The following is a 22,790-nucleotide window of genomic DNA, read 5'->3' as shown; positions in this document are numbered from 1 at the left end:
GCCGCCATCCGACCAAAACTTTGGGGTTTATTGGCGCTTTGCACGTTAGATCGCTGCCCACCGGAGCAGGCCGCAGGCTTTATTGCCATGACGACTGGTGCAGGCCTCAGGCTTCATTCCTGCATTGACACCAGTAGGCCGCAGGCTTTGTTACCATGGCAACAAGAGCAGGCCTCAGGCTTCATTTCTACACTGACACCAGTAGGCCGCAGGCTCCGTTTCCATGGTAACACGAGCAGGCCTCAGGCTTCATTCCCACACTGACACCAGTAGGCCTCAGGCTTTGTTTCCATGGTAACACGAGCAGGTCTCAGGCTTCATTCTCACCCTGACAGCACTAGGCCGCAGGCTCCGTTTCCACAGCAACACGAACAGGCCTCAGCCCTCAGCCGCCATTTTGTCCACCCCCCCCCCCCCTTTTATAACCCCCCCACTTACCCCCCACCCCCTTTGTGCCCCCCCCCCCCAATTAATACTGCATCATCACCCCCCCCCACCCCAAATACTGACATTTCCCCCTATAAAAAGCCCTAAAATAACAAAAAACCCTACAAAAAAAGGGGGGGGGGGAGGGTTAAAAATGTGCCCCCCCCCCCTTAATCCCATCTGAGTCCATTATGGGGGGGGGTCTCTGTAGGTAAGTTGGGGGGGGGGGTCTGCTTTGTTGTCCCCCCCCCCCATTGGTTGGGGTCACCGGCGACAGGATTCATCTGTGGGGGGGGGGGGGGATAAAATGGGGAGGGGTCAGCATCACAAAACCCCATAGAACCCCATAGGACCCCATAGGACCCCATAGGACCCCACAGAACCTCATAGAACCCCATAGGACCCCATAGAACCTCATAGAACCCCATAGGACCCCACAGAACCTCATAGAACCCCATAGGACCCCATAGAACCTCATAGAACCCCATAGGACCCCACAGAACCTCATAGAACCCCATAGGACCCCATAGAACCCCATAGAACCCCATAGGACCCCACAGAACCTCATAGAACCCTATAGGACCCCATAGAACCCCATAGGACCCCATAGGACCCCACAGAACCTCATAGAACCCCATAGGACCCCATAGGACTCCATAGGACCCCATAGAACCCCATAGGACCCCATAGGATCCCATAGAACCCCATAGAACCCCATAGGACCCCATAGGACCCCATAGAACCCCACAGAACCTCATAGAACCCCATAGGACCCCATAGGACCCCATAGGACCCCCCCAATGACCCCCAATGGCCCCCAGGACCTTCCCAATGACCCTCAATACCCCCCCAATGGACCCCAATGACTCCCAGAACCCCCAATAACCCCAAGACCCCCCAATGACCCTAAAGACCCCCCCCAATGGACCCCAATACCCCCCCAATGACCCTAAAGACCCCCCCCAATGGACCCCAATACCCCCCCAATGACACCCAAGACCCCCCCTAAGACCCCCAAGACCCCCCCAATGACCCCCAGGACCCCCCCAATGGACCCCAATGGCCTCAAGGACCCCATTTCCCCCCCCCAAGCCCCCCCAATGACCCTAAAGACCCCCCCCAATGGACCCCAATACCCCCCCAATGACACCCAAGACCCCCCCCAAGACCCCCAAGACCCCCCCAATGACCCCCAGGACCCCCCCAATGGACCCCAATACCCCCCCAATGACCCCAATACCCCCCCAATGACCCCAAGACCCCCCCAATAGACCCCAATACCCCCCCAATGACCCCAAGACCCCCCCAATGACCCCAAGACCCCCCCAATAGACCCCAATACCCCCCCAATGAACCCAAGACCCCCCCAATGACCCCAAGACCCCCCCAATGGACCCCAATACCCCCCCAATGACCCCCAGGACCCCCCAAGACCCCCAAGACCCCCCCCCATTGAGGCCCCCATTACTCACCCACTATCAGAGCTCTGGCCCCCAGCCCCCCCTGTAACCCCCTGCCCTGTGGGGGGGGCTCTTCCTCTTCCTCCTCCTCCTCATCGGGGCCGTTATGGGGATTAAGGGGGGGGTCTTGGGGGGGGTCTTCGGGGGGGGGGGGTCCCCAGGCTGCCAGCAAAGCCCCCTCGGATGGGTAGGAAAAGGTGCGTTCCAGGTCCCGCTCTGAGAACCAGATCTTCAGCTGGGGGGGGGAAGAAAAGGGGCATTGAGGACCCTATAGGGATGGGGACAGTATAGGGACCCTATAGGGATGGGGACAGTATAGGGACCCTATAGGGATGGGGTTATAATAGGGACCCTATAGGGATGGGGATGTTATAGGGACCCTATAGGGATGGGGTCAGTATAGGGACCCTATAGGGATGGGGACAGTATAGGGACCCTATAGGGATGGGGACAGTATAGGGACCCTATAGGGATGGGGTTATAATAGGGACCCTATAGGGATGGGGATGTTATAGGGACCCTATAGGGATGGGGTCAGTATAGGGACCCTATAGGGATGGGGACAGTATAGGGACCCTATAGGGATGGGGACAGTATAGGGACCCTATAGGGATGGGGACAGTATAGGGACCCTATAGGGATGGGGCTATAATAGGGACCCTATAGGGATGGGGATGTTATAGGGACCCTATAGGGATGGGGTTATAATAGGGACCCTATAGGGATGGGGACGTTATAGGGACCCTATAGGGATGGGGACAGTATAGGGATCCTATAGGGATGGGGACAGTATAAGGACCCTATAGGGATGGGGACATTATAGGGACCCTATAGGGATGGGGTCAGTATAGGGACCCTATAGGGATGGGGTTATAATAGGGACCTTATAGGGATGGGTTCATTATAGGGACCCTATAGGGTTGGGGGTCATTATAGGGACACCATAGGACCCTATAGGGATGGGGTTATAATAAGGACCCTATAGGGATGGGGACACTATAGGGACACTATGGGGACACCTCCCCCCCATAGGGACACCTCAGTGCCCCCACGCCCCTATACAACGACCCCATATAACACCACGTGTCCTATATAACCCTATGGAGGTTCCTATGGCAATTAATCCCCTCAGGGGCTTAATGGCAATTAACGAAACCTATTAACGAGGTGGGGGATGGGACAGGAAAAGGGGGGGGGACCCTCCCTGCAGCCACTAAAACCACTTCCTGCCCCATCCCCCCCCTGCGCCCCATGGGGTTCCTGTTTTCTTTATGGGGGGGGGTGGGGGATGGGGAGCAAAAGAAGGGGGTGGGGGGGCAAATATTGAGGGTGGGGGGCAATAGATGGGGATGGGGGGCAATAGATGGGGATGGGGGGCAAATATTGGGGGTGGGGGGCAAAAGATGGGGATGGGGGGCAAATATTGGGGGTGGGGGGCAAAAGATGGGGATGGGGGGCAAATATTGGGGGTGGGGGGCAATAGATGGGGATGGGGGGCAAATATTGGGGGTGGGGGGCAATAGATGGGGATGGGGGGCAAATATTGGGGGTGGGGGGCAATAGATGGGGATGGGGGGCAAATATTGGGGGTGGGGGGCAAAAGAAGGGGGTGGGGGGCAATAGATGGGGATGGGGGGCAAATATTGGGGGTGGGGGGCAAAAGAAGGGGGTGGGGGGCAATAGATGGGGATGGGGGGCAATAGATGGGGATGGGGGGCAAATATTGGGGATGGGGGGCAAATATTGGGGGTGGGGGGCACGGAAGGGGGGTAAAGGATGGGGATGGGGGGCAATAGATGGGGGTGGGGGGCAAATATTGGGGGTGGGGGGCAAAAGAAGGGGGTGGGGGGCATGGGAGGGGGTAAAGGATGGGGATGGGGGGCAATAGATGGGGGTGGGGGGCAAATATTGGGGGTGGGGGGCAAAAGAAGGGGGTGGAGGGCATGGAAGGGGGTAAAGGATGGGGATGGGGGGCAATAGATGGGGGTGGGGGGCAAATATTGGGGGTGGGGGGCACAGAAGGGGGTAAAGGATGGGGATGGGGGGCAAAGGAAGGGGATAGGGGCAAATATTGGGGGTGGGGGGGGAAATATTGGGGATGGGGGGCACGGAAAGGGGGCAAATGATGGGGGTAGGGGGCAAATATTGGGGGCAGGGGGGTAAAGGATGGGGATGGGGGGCAAATATTGGGGTTGGGGGGCAAATATTGGGGGTGGGGGGCAAATATTGGGGGTGGGGGGCAAATATTGGGGGTGGGGGCAAATATAGGGGGTGGGGATGTGGAAGGGGGCAAATGATGGGGATGGGGGGCAAATATAGGGGACATGGGGCAGAGCTGGGGGTCCATCACAAGGTTGGGGACCCACAGGAGGGGGGACATGATATGGGGTGGGGGTCACAATATGGGGTGGGGGTCCCAATATGGGGTTGGGGGTACATGATATAGGGTGGGAGTCCCACAATATGGGGTGGGGGTCCCCCAATATGGGGTGGGGGTCCCCCAATATGGGGTTGGGGGTCACAATATGGGGTGGGGGTCCCAATATGGGGTTGGGGGTCCCAATATGGGGTGGGGGTCCCAGATATGGGGTGGGGGTCACAATATAGGGTGGGGGTCCCAATATGGGGTTGGGGGTCACAATATGGGGTGGGGGTCCCACAATATAGGGTTGGGGGGACACAATATAGGGTTGGGGGTCACAATATGGGGTGGGGGTCCCAATATGGGGTGGGGGTCACAATGGGGGGCAGACACAATATGGGGCAGGGGGTACATGATATGGGGTGGGGGGACACAATATGGGGTTGGGGATACATGATATAGGGTGGGGGCCCCAGATATGGGGTGGGGGTCCCAATATGGGTTGGGGGTCCCACAATATGGGGTGGGTGTCCCAGATATGGGGTGGGGGTCCCAATATGGGGTGGGGGTCCCACAATATGGGGTGGGGGTCACAATATGGGGTGGGGGTCCCACAATCTGGGTTGGGGGTCCCACTCTATGGGGTGGGGTTCCCACAATATGGGGTTGGGGGGACACAATATGGGGTGGGGGTCCCAATATGGGGTGGGGGTCCGCACTGACTCACCTTCTTCCTATGGGGTGGAAGGCACAATATGGGGTGGGGGTCCCAATATGGGGTGGGGGTACATGATATAGGGTGGGGCTCCCACAATATGGGGTGGGGGTCCCAGATATGGGGTGGGGGTCCCAATATGGGGTGGGGGTCACAATATGGGATGGGGGTCCCAATATGGGGTGGGGGTCCCAATATGGGGTGGGGGTCCCACAATATGGGGTTGGGGGTCCCAATATGGGGTGGGGGTCCCACAATATAGGGTTGGGGGGACACAATATGGGGTGGGGTCCCACAATGTGGGGTGGGGGTCCCAGATATGGGGTTGGGGGGACACAATATAGGGTGGGGGTCCCACAATATGGGGTGGGGGTCACAATATGGGGTGGGGGTCCCACAATATGGGGTGGGGGTCACAATATGGGGTGGGGGTCCCACAATATGGGGTGGGGGTCCCACAATATGGGGTGGGGGTCCCACAATATGGGGTTGGGGGGTCCCAATATGGGGTGGGGGTCCCACAATATGGGGTGGGGGGACACAATATGGGATGGGGGGACACAATATGGGGTGGGGGTCCCACAATATGGGGTGGGGGGCACAATATGGGGTGGGGGGTACATGATATGGGGTGGGGGTCCCAATATGGGGTGGGGGTCACAATATGGGTTGGGGGTCCCAATATGGGGTGGGGGTCCCACAATATGGGGTGGGGCTCCCACAATATGGGGTGGGGGTCCCAATATGGGGTGGGGGTCACAATATGGGGTGGGGGTCCCACAATATGGGGTTGGGGGGACACAATATAGGGTTGGAGGTCCCAATAATGGGGTGGGGGTCACAATATGGGGTGGGGGTCCCAATATGGGGTGGGGGTCCCAATATGGGGTTGGGGGGTCACAATATGGGGTGGGGGTCCCAATATGGGGTGGGGGTCCCAATATGGGGTGGGGGTACATGATATAGGGTGGGGGGTCCCACAATATGGGTTGGGGGTCCCAATAATGGGGTGGGGGTCACAATAATGGGGTGGGGGACACGATATGGGGTGGGGGTCCCCCAATATGGGGTGGGGGGTCACAATATGTGGGTGGGGGTCCCAATATGGGGTGGTGTCACAATATGGGGTTGGGGGTCCCACAATCTGGGGTGGGGGTCCCACAATATGGGGTTGGGGGTCCCACAATATGGGTTGGGGGTCCCAGATATGGGATGGGGGTACATGATATAGGGTGGGGGTCCCAGATATGGAGTGGGGGTCCCACAATATGGGGTGGGGGTCACAATATGGGGTGGGGGTCCCACAATATGGGGTGGGGGTCCCAATATGGGGTGGGGGTCCCAATATGGGGTGGGGGTCCCACAATATGGGGTTGGGGTCCCAATATGGGGTGGGGGTCACAATGGGGGGCAGACACAATATGGGGCAGGGGGTACATGATATGGGGTGGGGGGACACAATATGGGGTTGGGGATACATGATATAGGGTGGGGGCCCCAGATATGGGGTGGGGGTCCCAATATGGGGTGGGGGTCCCAGATATGGGGTGGGGCTCCCACAATATGGGGTTGGGGGGACACAATATGGGGTGGGGGACACAATATGGGGTTGGGGGTCCCAATATGGGGTGGGGGTCACAATATGGGGTGGGGGTCCCAATATGGGGTTGGGGGGACACAATATAGGGTTGGGGGTCCCAATAATGGGGTGGGGGTCCCAATAATGGGGTGGGGGTCCCAATATGGGGTAGGGGTCCCAATATGGGGTGGGGGTCCCCCAATATGGGGTTGGGGGTCCCAATAATGGGGTGGGGGTCCCAATATGGGGTAGGGGTCCCAATATGGGGTGGGGGTCCCACAATATGGGGTTGGGGGTCCCAATATGGGGTGGGGGTCCCACAATATGGGGTGGGGGTCCCAATATGGGGTGGGGGTCCCAATATGGGGTGGGGGTCCCACAATATGGGGTGGGGGGTCCCACAATATGGGGTGGGGGTCCCACAATATGGGGTGGGGGTCACAATATGGGGTGGGGCTCCCACAATATGGGGTTGGGGGGTCCCAATATGGGGTGGGGGTCCCACAATATAGGGTTGGGGGTCACAATATGGGGTGGGGGTCCCACAATATGGGGTTGGGGTCCCACAATATGGGGTGGGGGTCCCAATATGGGGTGGGGGTCACAATATGGGGTTGGGGGTCCCAATATGGGGTGGGGGGTACATGATATGGGGTGGGGGTCCCAATATGGGGCGGGGGTCCCAATATGGGTTGGGGGTCCGCACTGACTCACCTTCTTCCTATGGGGTGGGGGTCCCAATATGGGGTGGGGGTCCCAATATGGGGTGGGGGTCACAGTGGGGGGCAGACACAATATGGGGTTGGGGATACATGATATAGGGTGGGGGGTCCCAGATATGGGGTGGGGGTCCCACAATATGGGGTGGGGGTCCCACAATATGGGTTGGGGGTCCCAATATGGGGCGGGGGTCCGCACTGACTCACCTTCTTCCTATGGGGGTCGTTCTTGGCCAGGCAGGATCGGGGCAGAGCCAGGTACCCCCCAATGACCTGGATCTCCTCGGCCGTGGGGTAGCGCTTCTTTGGGGTCACTTGTGGGGCCGGGGGGTCGTTGTTATGGGGCGCAGCCCCCCCCCCCTCATTGGCCGCCCCCCGTCGGGGTCTGACGGTGATGGTGTTCCCACTGCGCCGCTGTAGGGCCGGGTGGGTCGGGGGGGGCGGGGTGGGGTCTCGCCGTGGGGCCCCGCGCATGGTCACGGCCCCTATGGGACCCCCATGGGGTGGGGAGGATGTGGGGCAGAACCCGGAACCTACTTGGGGGGAGGGAGGAGGATGTGGGGACGGGGGGGGCGGGGCGGAACATGGCGGGGATGGGGGGGGTGGGGGCGTCTTGGCAGCCATCTTGGCAGCCATATTGGCCTCCATCTTGTCCGCCATCTTGGTCTCCACTGGGGATGTGGTTGAGGGTGTCATGGCCGACGGTGACGTGGTTGATGGTGCCATCTTGGTCTCCATCTTGGCCTCCATTGGGGATGTGGTTGGAGATGACGTGGTTGGTGGCGCCATCTTGGCCTCCATCTTGTCCGCCATCTTGGTCTCCATCTTGGCAGCCATCTTGGCCTCCATTGGGGACGACGTGGTTGAAGGTGTCATGGCCGACAGTGACGTGGTGGTTGGTGCCATCTTGGTCTCCATCTTGGCCTCCATTGGGGATGTGGTTGGAGATGACGTGGTTGGTGGCGCCATCTTGGCCGCCATCTTGTCCGCCATCTTGGTCTCCATCTTGGCAGCCATCTTGGCAGCCATATTGGCCTCCATCTTGGTCTCCATCTTGGCCGCCATCTTGGCCTCCATTGGGGACGTGGTTGGGGGTGTCATGGCCGACAGTGACGTGGTTGGGGAGGACGTGGGGGGTGGTGCCATCTTGGCCTCCATCTTGGCCTCCATTGGGGATGTGGTTGAAGGTGTCATGGCTGACAGTGACGTGGTGGTTGGTGGCACCTTGGCCTCCATCTTGGCCTCCATTGTTGCCATGGTTGCAGGTGACGTGGTTGATGGCGCCATCTTGGCCGCCATCTTGGCCTCCATCTTGGCCTCCATCTTGGCCTCCATCGGGGATGTGGTTGGGGGTGTCATGGCCGACAGTGACGTGGTTGGTGGTGCCATCTTGGCCTCCATTGTTGCCATGGTTGCGGGTGACATGGTTGATGGCGCCATCTTGGCCTCCATCTTGTCCGCCATCTTGGTCTCCATCTTGGCCGCCATCTTGGCCTCCATTGGGGACGACGTGGTTGAAGGTGTCATGGCTGACAGTGACGTGGTGGTTGGTGGCACCTTGGCCTCCATCTTGGCCTCCATTGTTGCCATGGTTGCAGGTGACGTGGTTGATGGCGCCATCTTGGCCGCCATCTTGGCCTCCATTGGGGATGTGGTTGGGGGTGTCATGGCCAACGGTGACGTGGTTGATGGCGCCATCTTGTTCTCCATCTTGGTCTCCATCTTGGCCGCCATCTTGGTCTCCATCTTGGCCTCCGATGGGGGTGACGTGGTTGGGGGTGTCATGGCCGACGGTGACGTGGTTGGGGGGGATTGGGTGGGGGGTGACACCTTGGCCTCCATCTTGGCCTCCATCTTGGTCGCCATCTTGGCCTCCGTTGTTGCCATGGTTGCAGGTGACGTGGTTGGTGGCGCCATCTTGGCCTCCATCTTGGCCTCCATTGGTGACGTGGTTGAGGTTGACGTGGTTGGGGGGGACGTGGTGGTTGGTGGCACCTTGGCCGCCATCTTGGCCGCCATCTTGGCCTCCATTGGTTCCATAGTTGGTGATGACGTGGTTGATGGCGCCATCTTGGCCTCCATCTTGGCCTCCATTGTTGCCATAGTTGGGGGTGATGTGGTTGGTGGCACCATCTTGGCCTCCATTGTTGCCATAGTTGCCCCCTCGGCTGCCCCCTGCCCCTTCCATCCCCTCACCATCTCCCTGACCACCCCACGACCCTCATCTGCCCCCCATCCCCCTTTGGGGCCCTTCCCAGCCCCCCACCCCTTGGCCGTCACCAGGCCCTTCACCCTCACCTCACCTGGCCCCACATCCTTCCTCGTCCCCAACATGGCGCCCGCCCCATATCCCTTCCCATCCCCCTCAGCCCCCAACCCATCAATGCCCCCCTCACTATCGCCCCCAATTGGCCCCACGGGGACCCCCAACCCCTCACCCAACTGTTGGCCAACGTCACCCTTCCCCCTCCCCTCATCGCCCCCCAACCCCACCCCATCCCCTTGAGGACCCTTCCCCACCCCATAACCCCCTCCCACCCCATCCCCTTGAGGACCCTTCCCCATCCCCTCACTGCCCCCCATCCCCACCTCATCCCCTTTAGGACCCAACCCAACTATTGACTGACCCTTCCCCACCCCATAACCTCCTCCCACCCCGTCCCCTTGAGGACCCTTCCCCTTCCCCATCCCCTCACTGCCCCCCATATCCATCCCATCCCCTTTAGGACCCTTCCCCACCCCATAACCTCCTCCCACCCCATCCCCTTGAGAACCCAACCCAACAGTTGGCCAACCCTTCGCTACCCCATCACCCCCTCCCACCCCATCACCCCCTCCCACCCCATAACCTCCTCCCACCCCATCCCCTTGAGGACCCTTCCCCATCCCCTCACTGCCCCCTATACCCACCCCATCCCCTTTAGGACCCAACCCAACGGTTGGCCAACCCTTCGCTACCCCATCACCACCCCCCACCCCATCCCCCTGTTGCCCCCCCTGTTGCCCCCCTTTAGTTGTGGGGCTCTCAGTGACCCCCTCAGTGCTCAGGGATCTGGCCGCCGTCGGCCGTGGGGCGAAACGACTCAATAACCGACTGACCCGACCCCGCGTGGTGGCGTCTCCTGCCCCACAAGTCTCCAACCCTTCAGCGCTACGACTCAACCCTGGGCTCAACGTTATAGGGGACGAGACCCCCCCTATAGGGGGACCCCCCCCGGCCCCGGCTTTGGCCCGACGTCGTTCCAGCAGTTCCCTTTTCCATGGGGGTAATTGAGCCGCTCGATCCCGTTGTTCTCGTTCCCGACGTCGTGTGGCTTCTTCCTCGCGACGACGGCGTTCCAAGAGCTGGAGCTTCCAACCGGGAACCGCCATGGGCTATAGGGGGCAATGGGGGGCAATGGGCTATAGGGGGCAATGGGGTATTGGGATCAATAGGGGTATTGGGGTCAATAGGGACAGTGGGGATGGTAGGGACACCAAGGATGGGGATATTGGGGTCAATAGGGGTATGGGGGTCAATAGGGATGGGGATATTGGGGTCAGTGGGGTTGGGGTCATCAAGTTTGGGGTCAATAGGGATGGTGGGACGCCAAGGATGGAGATATTGGGGTCAATGGGGATGGGGAGGGGGACCCCAAGGATGGAGATATTGGGGTCAATGGGGGTATGGGGACACGAGGATGGAACAGCCATGGTCTATAGGGGGGGATCAATAGGGATGGGGGGCAATGGGTTTGGGGTCAATGGGGTATTGTGGTCAATAGGGGTATTGGGGTCAATGGGTTTGGGGTCAATGGGGTATTGGGGTCAGTGGGGTATTGGGGTCAATAGGGGTATTGGGGTCAATAGGGATGGGGGGCAATGGGTTTGGGGTCTATAGGGGGCAATGGGTTTGGGGTCAATAGGGATGGGGGGCAATGGGTTTGGGGTCTATAGGGGTATTGGGGTCAATAGGGGTAGGGGGCAATGGGGTTGGGGTCTATAGGGGTATTGGGGTCAATAGGGATGGGGGGGACATTAAGGATGGGGCCATTTGGGGTTAATGGGGTTGGGGGGCCTTAATCTATGGGGCCATTGGGGTTAATGGGGATGGGGGGCGCCATATATGGGGTTAATGGGGTTAATGGGGTTAATGGGGATGGGGGGGCGCCATATATGGGGTTAATGGGGTTAATGGGGTTGGGGGGCGCCATATATGGGGTTAATGGGGTTGGGGGGGCGCCATATATGGGGTTAATGGGGTTAATGGGGTTGGGGGGGCACCATATATGGGGTTAATGGGGTTAGTGGGGTCGGGGGGGCCCGTAATCTATGGGGCCATTGGGATTAATGGGGTCGGGGGGGGGGGGGACACTATATATGGGGTTAATGGGGTTAATGGGGATGGGGGGCACCATATATGGGGTTAATGGGGTTAATGGGGTTAATGGGGTTAATGGGGTCGGGGGGGCCCTTAATCTATGGGGCCATTGGGATTAATGGGGATGGGGGGGCACCATATATGGGGCCATTGGGGTTAATGGGGTTAATGGGGTTAATGGGGTTGGGGGGGCACCATATATGGGGCCATTGGGGTTAGTGGGGTCGGGGGGGGGCTTAATCTATGGGGCCATTGGGATTAATGGGGATGGGGGGGCACCATATATGGGGTTAATGGGGTTAATGGGGTCAGGGGGGGCCTTAATCTATGGGTCCATTGGGATTAATGGGGTCGGGGGGGGGGACACACCATCTATGGGGCCATAGGGGACAATAGGGGCTGGTGCCACCACCACAATAGGGACAAAAGGGACCAACGCGGCCATAGGGATATATGGGGGGGGGGTATTTAATAGGGGGGGGGTATTTAATGGGGGGGGTATTTAATGGGGGGGGGGTATTTAATGGGGGGGGGGGTATTTAATAGGGTGGGGGGTATTTAATAGGGTGGGGGGGGTATTTAATAGGGGGGGGGTATTTAATAGGGTGGGGGGGGGTATTTAATAGGGGGGGGTATTTAATAGGGTGGGGGGGGGTATTTAATAGGGGGGGGTATTTAATAGGGTGGGGGGGGGTATTTAATAGGGGGGGGTATTTAATAGGGGGGGGGTATTTAATTGGGGGGGGGTATTTAATAGGGTGGGGGGGGGGCACACAATGAGACCCCCCCCCTATAAACCCCAATGAGGATGGAAGGGAATAAAGGGAAAACAGAGTGGGGGGGGGGGGTCCTAAAAGCCTCATCCCCATAGGGAACAACGGGGATATAACGGGGGGGGGTTACAGGGGGGGTTATAGGGGGGGTTACCCAAGACCCTCATGTCGCCCCCTCCCCATTTTATAGCCCCCCCCCCTTTATTCTATCGGTTCTTTACTCACTTCGGGTCTCGGCGACGATCGAGGCGGATCCGGACGGAGGGATTTAATGGGGGGGGGGGGGGGAGAAAAGCGGCTTTTCCCACGGGGGGGGGGAATATCCCAACTGCCCCCCCCCCTTTATTCCTTCCCTTCCCCCCCCCCTTTAATATAATGCTTTATAATGGGGGGGGGGGGTTAAATAAGCTTCAATTTGGGGTTTTTTATATGGGGGGGGGGGGGATGGGGTTAACGCCCTGAATGGAGCCGGAAGACAAAGGGGGGGGGGGGGGAAATGAAGTGGGGGGGGGGGTTATAAAGGGGGGGGGGGCATCCGGATGGAGGGAGGAAATAAGGGGGGGGGGGGGGGTGTATATCCGCCCCCCCCCCACGCAAACCCCGTTGGGTTTAATGGGGTTTAATGGGGTTTAATGGGGTTTTAAGGGGGTTTTAAGGGGGGTTTCCTCTTTAAGGGGGGGGGGCTTTGTGTGGTGGGGGGGGGAGGGGCTTAAAGAGGGGGGTGGGGTTATAGTGGGGTCGCCCACCCCCCCCCCCCATTCACTCCCATTCATGGATGGTTTATAACAGCGCCACCGTGTGGTCAGATGGGGAACTGCACTTCCGTGTTTGGGGGGGGGGTATAGAAATAAAGGGGTTGGAGACCCCCCCCTATAAAATGGAGACCCCTCCCCTTTAAAATGGAGACCCCCCCCTATAAAGTGGAGACCCCCCCATTTAAAATGGAGACCCCCCCCCTATAAAATGGAGACCCCCCCCCTTTAAAATGGAGACCCCCCCCTATAAAATGGAGACCCCCCCCCTATAAAATGGAGACCCCCCCCTATAAAATGGAGACCCCCCCCTTTAAAATGGAACCCCCCCATTAACCCCATAGACCCCCATTGATCCCCCCATAGACCCCCATTAACCCCATAGACCCCCATAGACCCCCATAGACCCCCCTATTAACCCCATAGACCCCCATAGACCCCCATTGACCCCCCCATTAACCCCATAGACCCCCATTGAACCCCATAGACCCCCATAGACCCCCCCCATTAACCCCATAGACCCCCATTGAACCCCCATAGACCCCCCCATTAACCCCATAGACCCCCATTGAACCCCCATAGACCCCCCCATTAACCCCATAGACTCCCATAGACCCCCATAGAGCCCCCCATTAACCCCATAGACCCCCATAGACCCCCATAGACCCCCATTGACCCCCATAGGCCCCCATAGACCTCCCCATCTCCCCCATAGACCCCCATAGACCCCCCCATTAACCCCATAGACCCCCATTGACCCCTCCATCCCCCCCATAGACCCCCACTGACCCCCATAGACCCCCCTATTAACCCCATAGACCCCCATAGACCCCCCCATTAACCCCATTGAACCCCATAGACCCCCATAGACCCCCTCCATTAACCCCATAGACCCCCATAGACCCCCCCATTAACCCCATAGACCCCCATAGACCCCCCTATTAACCCCATAGACCCCCATAGACCCCCATAGACCCCTCCATTAACCCCATAGACCCCCATAGGCCCCCATAGACCCCCCCAATAACCCCATAGACCCCCATAGACCACCATAGACACCCCCAATAACCCCATAGACCCCCATAGACCCCCCCAATAACCCCATAGACCCCCATAGACCCCCATAGACCCCCATAGACCCCCCCATTAACACCACTGACCCCCAAAGACCCCCATAGACCCCCCTATTAACCCCATAGACCCCCATAGACCCCCATAGACCCCCCCATTAACCCCATAGACCCCCATTGACCCCCCATAGACCCCCCCATAGACCCCCATTGAACCCCCCCCCTCCCAGTCCCTATTAACCCCCCCCCCCACCCATGGGTGGATCAGGGCGGGGTCACCTCCTCCCATCCCATAATAACCCACTTCCGGGGTCATCCCAAGCGTCGGCCCCACCCGAGGTGACCAAAATTGGGGGGGGGGGCGTCACCGTGTCCCCACCCTGCCCTATAGGGGAACAATGGGGCCCTATGGGGAGGGGGACCACAATGGGACCCCAATGGGACCCCAATGGGACCCATAAGTGACCCCAAATTGTCCCTATATGGGATATGGGGATGGGGGTCCCTAATGTGACCCCAATGGGACCCATAAGTGACCCCAAAGTGGTCCTATATGGGATATGGGGATGGGGGACCCCAATGAGACCCTATATGGGACCCCAATGGGACCCATAAGTGACCCCAAAGTGGCCCTATATGGGATATGGGGATAGGGGACCCCAATGGGACCCCAAAGGGACCCTAAAGGGACCCATAAGTGACCCCAAAGTGACCCTATATGGGATATGGGGATGGGGGACCCCAATGGGACCCCAATGGGACCCCTAAGTGACCCTAAAGGGACCCTAAAGGGTCCCTATATGGGATATGGGGATGGGGGACCCCAATGGGACCCCAAAGGGACCCTAAAGGGACCCCTAAGTGACCCCAAAGTGGCCCTATATGGGATATGGGGATGGGGGACCCCAATGGGACCCCAATGGGACCCCAATGTGACCCCAAAGTGGCCCTAAAGGGTCCCTATATGGGATATGGGGATGGGGGACCCCAATGGGACCCCAAAGGGACCCTAAAGGGACCCCCAACTGTCCTCATAGGTGTCCCCAAATGGCCCATAGACCCACAGTGTCCCCATAGACCCATAGTGTCCCCATAGACTCATAGTGTCCCCCATAGACCCATAGAGTCCCCATAGACCCATAGTGTCCCCATAGACCCATAGCGTCCCCCATAGACCCATAGTGTCCCCATAGACCCATAGCATCCCCAAGCCATCCCTATGGGGTCCCCAAGGGGTCCATAGACCCATAGAGTCCCCATAGACCCATAGCATCCCCCATAGACCCATAGTGTCCCCATAGACCCATAGCATCCCCAAGCCACCCCTATGGGGTCCCCAAATGGCCCATAGACCCACAGTGTCCCCATAGACCCATAGTGTCCCCATAGACCCATAGTGTCCCCATAGACCCATAGCGTCCCCCATAGACCCATAGTGTCCCCATAGACCCATAGTGTCCCCATAGACCCATAGCGTCCCCATAGACCCATAGCATCCCCAAGCCATCCCTATGGGGTCCCCAAATGGCCCATAGACCCATAGTGTCCCCATAGACCCATAGTGTCCCCATAGACTCATAGTGTCCCCCATAGACCTATAGTGTCCCCATAGACCCATAGTGTCCCCATAGACCCATAGTGTCCCCATAGACCCACAGTGTCCCCATAGACCCATAGCGTCCCCCATAGACCCATAGCGTCCCCCATAGACCCATAGTGTCCCCATAGACTCATAGTGTCCCCCATAGACCTATAGTGTCCCCATAGACCCATAGTGTCCCCATAGACCCATAGTGTCCCCATAGACCCATAGCATCCCCAAGCCACCCCTATGGGGTCCCCAAGGGGTCCATAGACCCATAGCGTCCCCCATAGACCCATAGTGTCCCCATAGACTCATAGTGTCCCCCATAGACCTATAGAGTCCCCCATAGACTCATAGCATCCCCATAGACCTATAGAGTCCCCATAGACCCATAGCATCCCCAAGCCACCCCTATGGGGTCCCCAAATGGCCCATAGACCCATAGTGTCCCCATAGACCCATAGAGTCCCCATAGACCCATAGCATCCCCAAGCCATCCCTATGGGGTCCCCAAATGGCCCATAGACCCATAGTGTCCCCATAGACCCATAGCGTCCCCCATAGACCCATAGTGTCCCCATAGACCCATAGCGTCCCCCATAGACCCATAGTGTCCCCATAGACCCATAGCGTCCCCATAGACCTATAGCGTCCCCATAGACCCATAGTGTCCCCATAGACCCATAGCGTCCCCATAGACCCATAGGGTCCCCATAGACCCATAGCGTCCCCCATAGACCCATAGCGTCCCCATAGACCCATAGCATCCCCAAGCCACCCCTATGGGGTCCCCAAGGGGTCCATAGACCCATAGTGTCCCCATAGACCCATAGTGTCCCCATAGACTCATAGTGTCCCCCATAGACCTATAGTGTCCCCATAGACCCATAGTGTCCCCCATAGACCCATAGCGTCCCCCATAGACCCATAGAGTCCCCATAGACCCATAGCATCCCCAAGCCACCCCTATGGGGTCACGGGCACTGGGTGACATTGAAGTGTCCCCATAGGTGACACGCTTGGTGTCCCTGCCCTATAGCAAGCAGGTCAATGCTGTGACTCAGGCCTTAACGAGGTGGGGCTGGCCCCATTGATGTCCCCAATGTCCCCTCCCCCAACTATGGAGGCCCCACCCATCAGCTGGGCCCTATATAAGGTGGGTCCCGGTCCCGTGTCCCCATTGATGATGATGACGACCCCAATGATGAAACCTCATTGGCTGCCGTTGGCCCTCGGGGTCCTACTGGTGATTTATGGGGGGATGATACAAGGTGGGAGAACTGGGGGGGAATGGGGGGGACTGGGGGGAATGGGGGGCACTGGGAAGGACTGGGATGAACTGGGAGGGACTGGGAGGGACTGGGAAGAGAATGGGGTGGGGAATGGGAGGGACTGGGATGGAATGGGAGGGGCCAGGAAGAAGTGGGGTGGAGACTGGGATGGACTGGGATCAACTGGGATGGACTGGGATGAACTGGGATGGAATGGGATGGAATGGAATGAACTGGGACGAACTGGGATGAAATGGGATGAACTGGGGTGGAATGGGATGAAATGGGATGGAATGGGATGGATTGGGACAGACTGGGGTGAAATGGGATGGATTGGGATGAACTGGGACAGACTGGGATGGACTGGGATGAACTGGGATGGACTGAGACAAACTGGGATTAACTGGGATGGAATGGGATGGACTAGGATGAACTGGGATGAACTGGGATTAACTGGGATGGAATGGGATGGATTAGGATGGATTGGGATGGATTGGGATGGGCTGGGATGGACTGGGACAGACTGGGACAGACTGGGATGAACTGGGATGGACTGGGATGAACTGGGATGAAATGGGATGGATTGGGATGAACTGGGATGGAATGGGACAGACTGGGATGGACTGGGATGAACTGGGATGGATTGGGATGAACTGGGATGGACTGGGATGGACTGGGATGGAATGGGATGAACTGGGACGGACTGGGATGAACTGGGATGGACTGGGATGGACTGAGACAAACTGGGATTAACTGGGATGGACTGGGATGGACTGGGGTGGAATAGGATGGACTGGGATGGACTAGGATGGAATGGGGTGGACTGGGACGAAGTGGGACAAACTGGGATGAACTGGGATGGATTGGGATGGAATGGGATGGAATGGGACAAACTGGGACAAACTGGGACGAACTGGGACGAACTGGGACGAACTGGGATGAACTGGGACGGACTGGGATGGAATGGGATGGGTTGGGACGGACTGGGATGGACTGGGATGGAATGGGACAAACTGGGATGGAATGGGACAAACTGGGATGAACTGGGACAAACTGGGACAGACTCCCCCCCCTCTCCAGGCGCTGCCTCTGACTGTGACTCAGGATCCCAGCTGAGCCCCCTGATGTCCGGGGTGGATCCCTGCAAGGAACCCACCGGATTCCTCAGCCCCCAAACTGGGGGGGGCACAGCGGGATCCACCGGAGGGGGAGGGGGATCCTACAGCGGACCCGGATCCTATGGGAGCAACTCAGGATCCTATGGCGGCGGATTGGGATCCCAAAGCGGATCGGGATCTTATGGGGGCGGATCAGGATCCTATGGGGGCAGACCAGGATCCCAAAGTGGATCGGGATCCTATGGGGGCGGATCAGGATCCCAAAGCGGATCAGGATCCCATGGCGGATCTGGATCCTATGGGGGCAGACCAGGATCCTATGGGGGCGGATCAGGATCCTATGGTGGTGAATCAGGATCCTATGGGGGCAGACCGGGGTCCCATGGCGGTGGATCGGGATCTTATGGGGGCGGATCAGGATCCTATGGGGGCGGATCAGGATCCCATGGTGGTGAATCAGGATCCTATGGGGGCAGACCGGGGTCCCATGGTGGTGGATCGGGATCTTATGGGGGCGGATCAGGATCCTATGGGGGCAGACCGGGATCCTATGGGGGCGGATCGGGGCCATCCCCAGGCCGAGGAAGCGGATCGGGATCCTACGTGTCACCGGAATCCAGTGGGGGCAAACCGGGTTATTATGGGAGCAGACCGGGATCCCAAGGGGACGGGGATGGATCGGGATCTTTCGTCTCACCGGGATCTGGTGGACCACCAGGATCCTATGGACTGCTGCCCTATGGGTTGGACAGACCGGGATCCCAAGGGGGATCGGGATCGGGAAGACCTGGATCCCAAGGGGGAAGTGGATCGGGATCAGGATCAGGAAGACCTGGATCCCAAGGAGGATCGGGAAGACCTGGATCCCAAGGAGGAAGTGGATCGGGATTAGGATCAGGAAGACCTGGATCCCAAGGGGGAAGTGGATCAGGATCAGGAAGACCTGGATCCCAAGGGGGAAGTGGATCGGGATCAGGATCAGGAAGACCGGGATCCCAAGGAGGATCGGGAAGACCTGGATCCCAAGGGGGAATAGGATCAGGATCAGGAAGACCTGGATCCCAAGGGGGAAGTGGATCGGGATCAGGATCAGGAAGACCTGGATCCCAAGGAGGATCAGGATCAGGAAGACCTGGATCCCAAGGAGGAATAGGATCAGGATCCCAAGGAGGATCGGGATCAGGAAGACCTGGATCCCAAGGAGGATCGGGATCGGGAAGACCTGGATCCCAAGGAGGAATAGGATCAGGATCCCAAGGAGGATCGGGATCAGGAAGACCTGGATCCCAAGGGGGAAGTGGATCCCAAGGAGGCAGCGGATCGGGGTCCTATGGGGGATCAAGCTCCTATGGAGGCAGCTCGGGATCCTATGGGCTCCCCGAGTCCTATGGGGGTGATTCGGGATCCTATGGGGGGTCGGGATCCTATGGGGGCAGACCGGGATCCCAAAGCGGATCTGGATCCTATGGGGGCGGATCAGGATCCTATGGGGGCAGACCGGGATCCCAAAGTGGATCAGGATCCTATGGGGGCGGATCGGGATCCTATGGGGGCAGACCAGGATCCTATGGGGGATCTGGATCCTATGGGGGCGGATCGGGATCCTATGGGGGCGGATCTGGATCCTATGGGGGATCTGGATCCTATGGGGGCGGATCTGGATCCTATGGGGGCGGATCGGGATCCTATGGGGGATCTGGATCCTATGGGGGCGGATCGGGATCCTATGGGGGATCAGGATCCTATGGGGGCGGATCGGGATCCTATGGGGGGTCGGGATCCTATGGGGGTGGATCCCTGCGTCCCATATACAAGAACCCAGGGATCCCTTTTGTACCGGGGTTGAGGGATCCAGCCCGAACTGGGGGTTACATCCCCATCCGTCGTGGTCCCAATACTGGATCCTCTTATAGCGCCGGGACCTATGGATCGGGATCCAGTGTGGGATCGGGATCCAGTGTGGGATCGGGATCCAGTGTGGGATCGGGGCAGGAATCGGGCTGTGGGGATTGTGATTAATAGGGGATGGCAATGTCAACCTCCCCATGGTCCCAATAAAGCCCTTGTAGAGTCCCAGTATGGCCCCATGTGTCCCAGTATGGCCCCATATATCCCAGTATGGCCCCATATATCCCAGTATGGTCCCATATATCCCAGTATGGCCCCACATGTCCCAATATGGTCCCAATATGGCCCCATATATCCCAATATGGCCCCACATGTCCCAATATGGCCCCATGTATCCCAATATGGTCCCAGTATGGCCCCATATATCCCAGTATGGCCCCATGTATCCCACTATGATCCCATATATCCCAATATGGCCCCATGTGTCCCAATATGGCCCTATGTGTCCCAATATGGCCCCATATATCCCAGTATGGCCCCATATATCCCAGTATGGCCCCATATATCCCAATATGGTCCCAGTATGGCCCCATATATCCCAGTATGGCCCCATATATCCCAATATGGTCCCAGTATGGCCCCATATATCCCAGTATGGCCCCATATATCCCAATATGGTCCCAGTATGGCCCCATATATCCCAGTATGGCCCCATATATCCCAATATGGTCCCACTATGGCCCCATATATCCCAGTATGGCCCCATATATCCCAGTATGGCCCCATATATCCCAGTATGGCCCCATATATCCCAATATGGTCCCACTATGGCCCCATATATCCCAATATGACCCCATATATCTCAATATTACCCCATATATCCCAGTATGGCCCCATATATCCCAGTATGGCCCCACATGTCCCAGTATGGCCCCACGTGTCACGGCACTGGTTGAACTGGTCGTACTGGTTCACTCCCAGTGTTGGGAATGGGGACATCAATGGGGACAATGGGGTGGGGACATCTATAGGGACAGGGATGGGGACATTGGAATGGGGACATTGGGGGCTGAATGGGGTCAATGGGGACAATAGGGACTGAAACAATGGGGACAATGGGGTGGGGTTGGGGCCACCCATGGGTGGGGGTGGGTGACAATGGGGTGGTGACACCGAAACTGGGACGGGGTGGGGGGGATAATAGGGGGGGTGGACCCATAGAGACCAGTATGGATCCATAGAGACCAGTATGGACATATAGAGACCAGTATGGACCCATAGAGACCAGTATGGACCCATAGAGACCAGTATGGACCCATAGGAACCAGTATGGACATATAGAGACCAGTATGGACCCATAGAGACCAGTATGGACCCATAGGGACCAGTATGGACCCATAGGGACCAGTATGGACCCATAGAGACCAGTATGGACCCATAGAGACCAGTATGGACCCATAGGGACCAGTATGGACCCATAGGGACCAGTATGGACATATAGAGACCAGTATGGACCCATAGAGACCAGTATGGACCCATAGGGACCAGTATGGACATATAGGGACCAGTATGGACCCATAGGGACCAGTATGGACCCATAGGGACCAGTATGGACATATAGGGACCAGTATGGACCCATAGGGACCAGTATGGACCCATAGGGATCAGTATGGACCCATAGGGATTAGTATGGACCCATAGGGACCTGTATGGACCCATAGGGACCAGTATGGACATATAGGGACCAGTCTGGACCCATAGGAACCAGTATGGACCCATAGGGACCAGTATGGACATATAGGGACCAGTATGGACCCATAGGGATCAGTATGGACCCATAGGAACCAGTATGGACCCATACATCCCTTCTAGGACCTCTGTGACCCCAATGGGATCGCAATGGGGTCGATACATCCCCTATGGGGCCAATAGGACCCATATAGGATCCCAATGGGACCCCAATGGGGCCAGGATGTCCCTAATAGGAATACATCCCTTCTAGGACCTGTCTGACCCTATTGGGACCTCAATGGGGCCCATACATCCCCTATGGGGCCAATACCTCCCCTATAGGGTCAATCCATCCCCTATGGGGTCAATCCATCCCCTATGGGGCCAATACCTCCCGTATGGGGTCAATCCATCCCATATGGGGCCAATACCTCCCCTATAGGGTCAATCCATCCCCTATGGGGTCAATCCATCCCATATGGGGCCAATCCATCCCCTATGGGGCCAATACCTCCCCTATAGGGTCAATCCATCCCCTATGGGGTCAATCCATCCCCTATGGGGCCAATCCATCCCCTATGGGGCCAATACCTCCCCTATAGGGTCAATCCATCCCCTATGGGGTCAATCCATCCCCTATGGGGCCAATCCATCCCCTATAGGGTCAATCCATCCCCTATGGGGTCAATCCATCCCCTATGGGGCCAATACCTCCCCTATAGGGTCAATCCATCCCATATGGGGTCAATCCATCCCCTATAGGGTCAATCCATCCCCTATGGGGTCAATCCATCCTCTATGGGGCCAATACATCCCCTATGGGGCCAATACATCCTCTATGGGGCCACAATGGGGCCAATACACCCCTATGGGGCTAATACCTCCCCTATAGGGTCAATCCATCCCCTATAGGGTCAATCCATCCCCTATAGGGTCAATCCATCCCCTATGGGGTCAATCCATCCCCTATGGGGCCAACCCAGCCCCACACCGCACCCATTTGTGGGTGGCTGCACCCATA

At 58.1% G+C, this 22,790-nt stretch overlaps 2 protein-coding genes across 26 annotated transcripts; one reads left to right on the top strand and one right to left on the bottom strand.

Annotated features, from left to right (window-relative positions):
- Positions 1–7: 7 nt before the first annotated feature.
- On the bottom strand, positions 8–13,016 carry PPP1R18 (protein phosphatase 1 regulatory subunit 18). Of its 25 annotated transcripts, none has more exons than XM_085535270.1 (6): positions 12,620–13,016; positions 8,779–10,636; positions 8,321–8,352; positions 7,469–8,056; positions 1,899–2,121; positions 8–710 (listed from the first exon to the last, which is right to left on the bottom strand). In XM_085535270.1, the coding sequence occupies exons 2-6, from the start codon at positions 10,631–10,633 to the stop codon at positions 691–693; spliced, it is 2,718 nt and encodes a 905-aa protein (XP_085391396.1). In that variant the 5' UTR covers positions 10,634–10,636; positions 12,620–13,016; the 3' UTR covers positions 8–690. The 25 variants fall into 25 exon arrangements, with proteins under 25 accessions (XP_085391396.1, XP_085391393.1, XP_085391391.1 ...); XM_085535267.1 differs by having other exon boundaries at positions 7,469–8,246; positions 8,331–8,352; XM_085535265.1 differs by adding an exon at positions 8,744–8,769 and having other exon boundaries at positions 7,469–8,590; positions 9,031–10,636.
- A 5,180-nt stretch (positions 13,017–18,196) lies between these two features.
- Positions 18,197–20,209, top strand: LOC146751194 (uncharacterized). Its single transcript, XM_085535287.1, has one exon. It carries the CDS (start codon positions 18,197–18,199, stop codon positions 20,207–20,209), a length of 2,013 nt encoding a protein of 670 aa, XP_085391413.1.
- Positions 20,210–22,790: the final 2,581 nt, after the last annotated feature.

The sequence above is a fragment of the Coturnix japonica genome, unplaced genomic scaffold (genome assembly GCF_054131305.1).
Source record: "Coturnix japonica strain WE unplaced genomic scaffold, WE-NBRP24 Scf114, whole genome shotgun sequence".
Taxonomy (NCBI): Eukaryota; Metazoa; Chordata; class Aves; order Galliformes; family Phasianidae; genus Coturnix; species Coturnix japonica.
This window is presented reverse-complemented; position numbering and strand designations above follow the sequence as displayed.

Coding starts and splice junctions, on each gene's coding strand:
- LOC146751194 (XM_085535287.1), top strand. CDS start 18,197: ATGTCCGGGGTGGATCCCTGCAAGGAACCCACCGGATTCCTCAGCCCC.
- PPP1R18 (XM_085535246.1), bottom strand. CDS start 10,633: ATGGCGGTTCCCGGTTGGAAGCTCCAGCTCTTGGAACGCCGTCGTCGC. Junction 2,122..7,468: donor ACGACCCCCATAGGAAGAAG/GTGAGTCAGTGC, acceptor TCCCCCCCCCAG/CTGAAGATCTGGTTCTCAGA. Junction 711..1,898: donor GGCCAGAGCTCTGATAGTGG/GTGAGTAATGGG, acceptor CCCCCCCCACAG/ATGAATCCTGTCGCCGGTGA.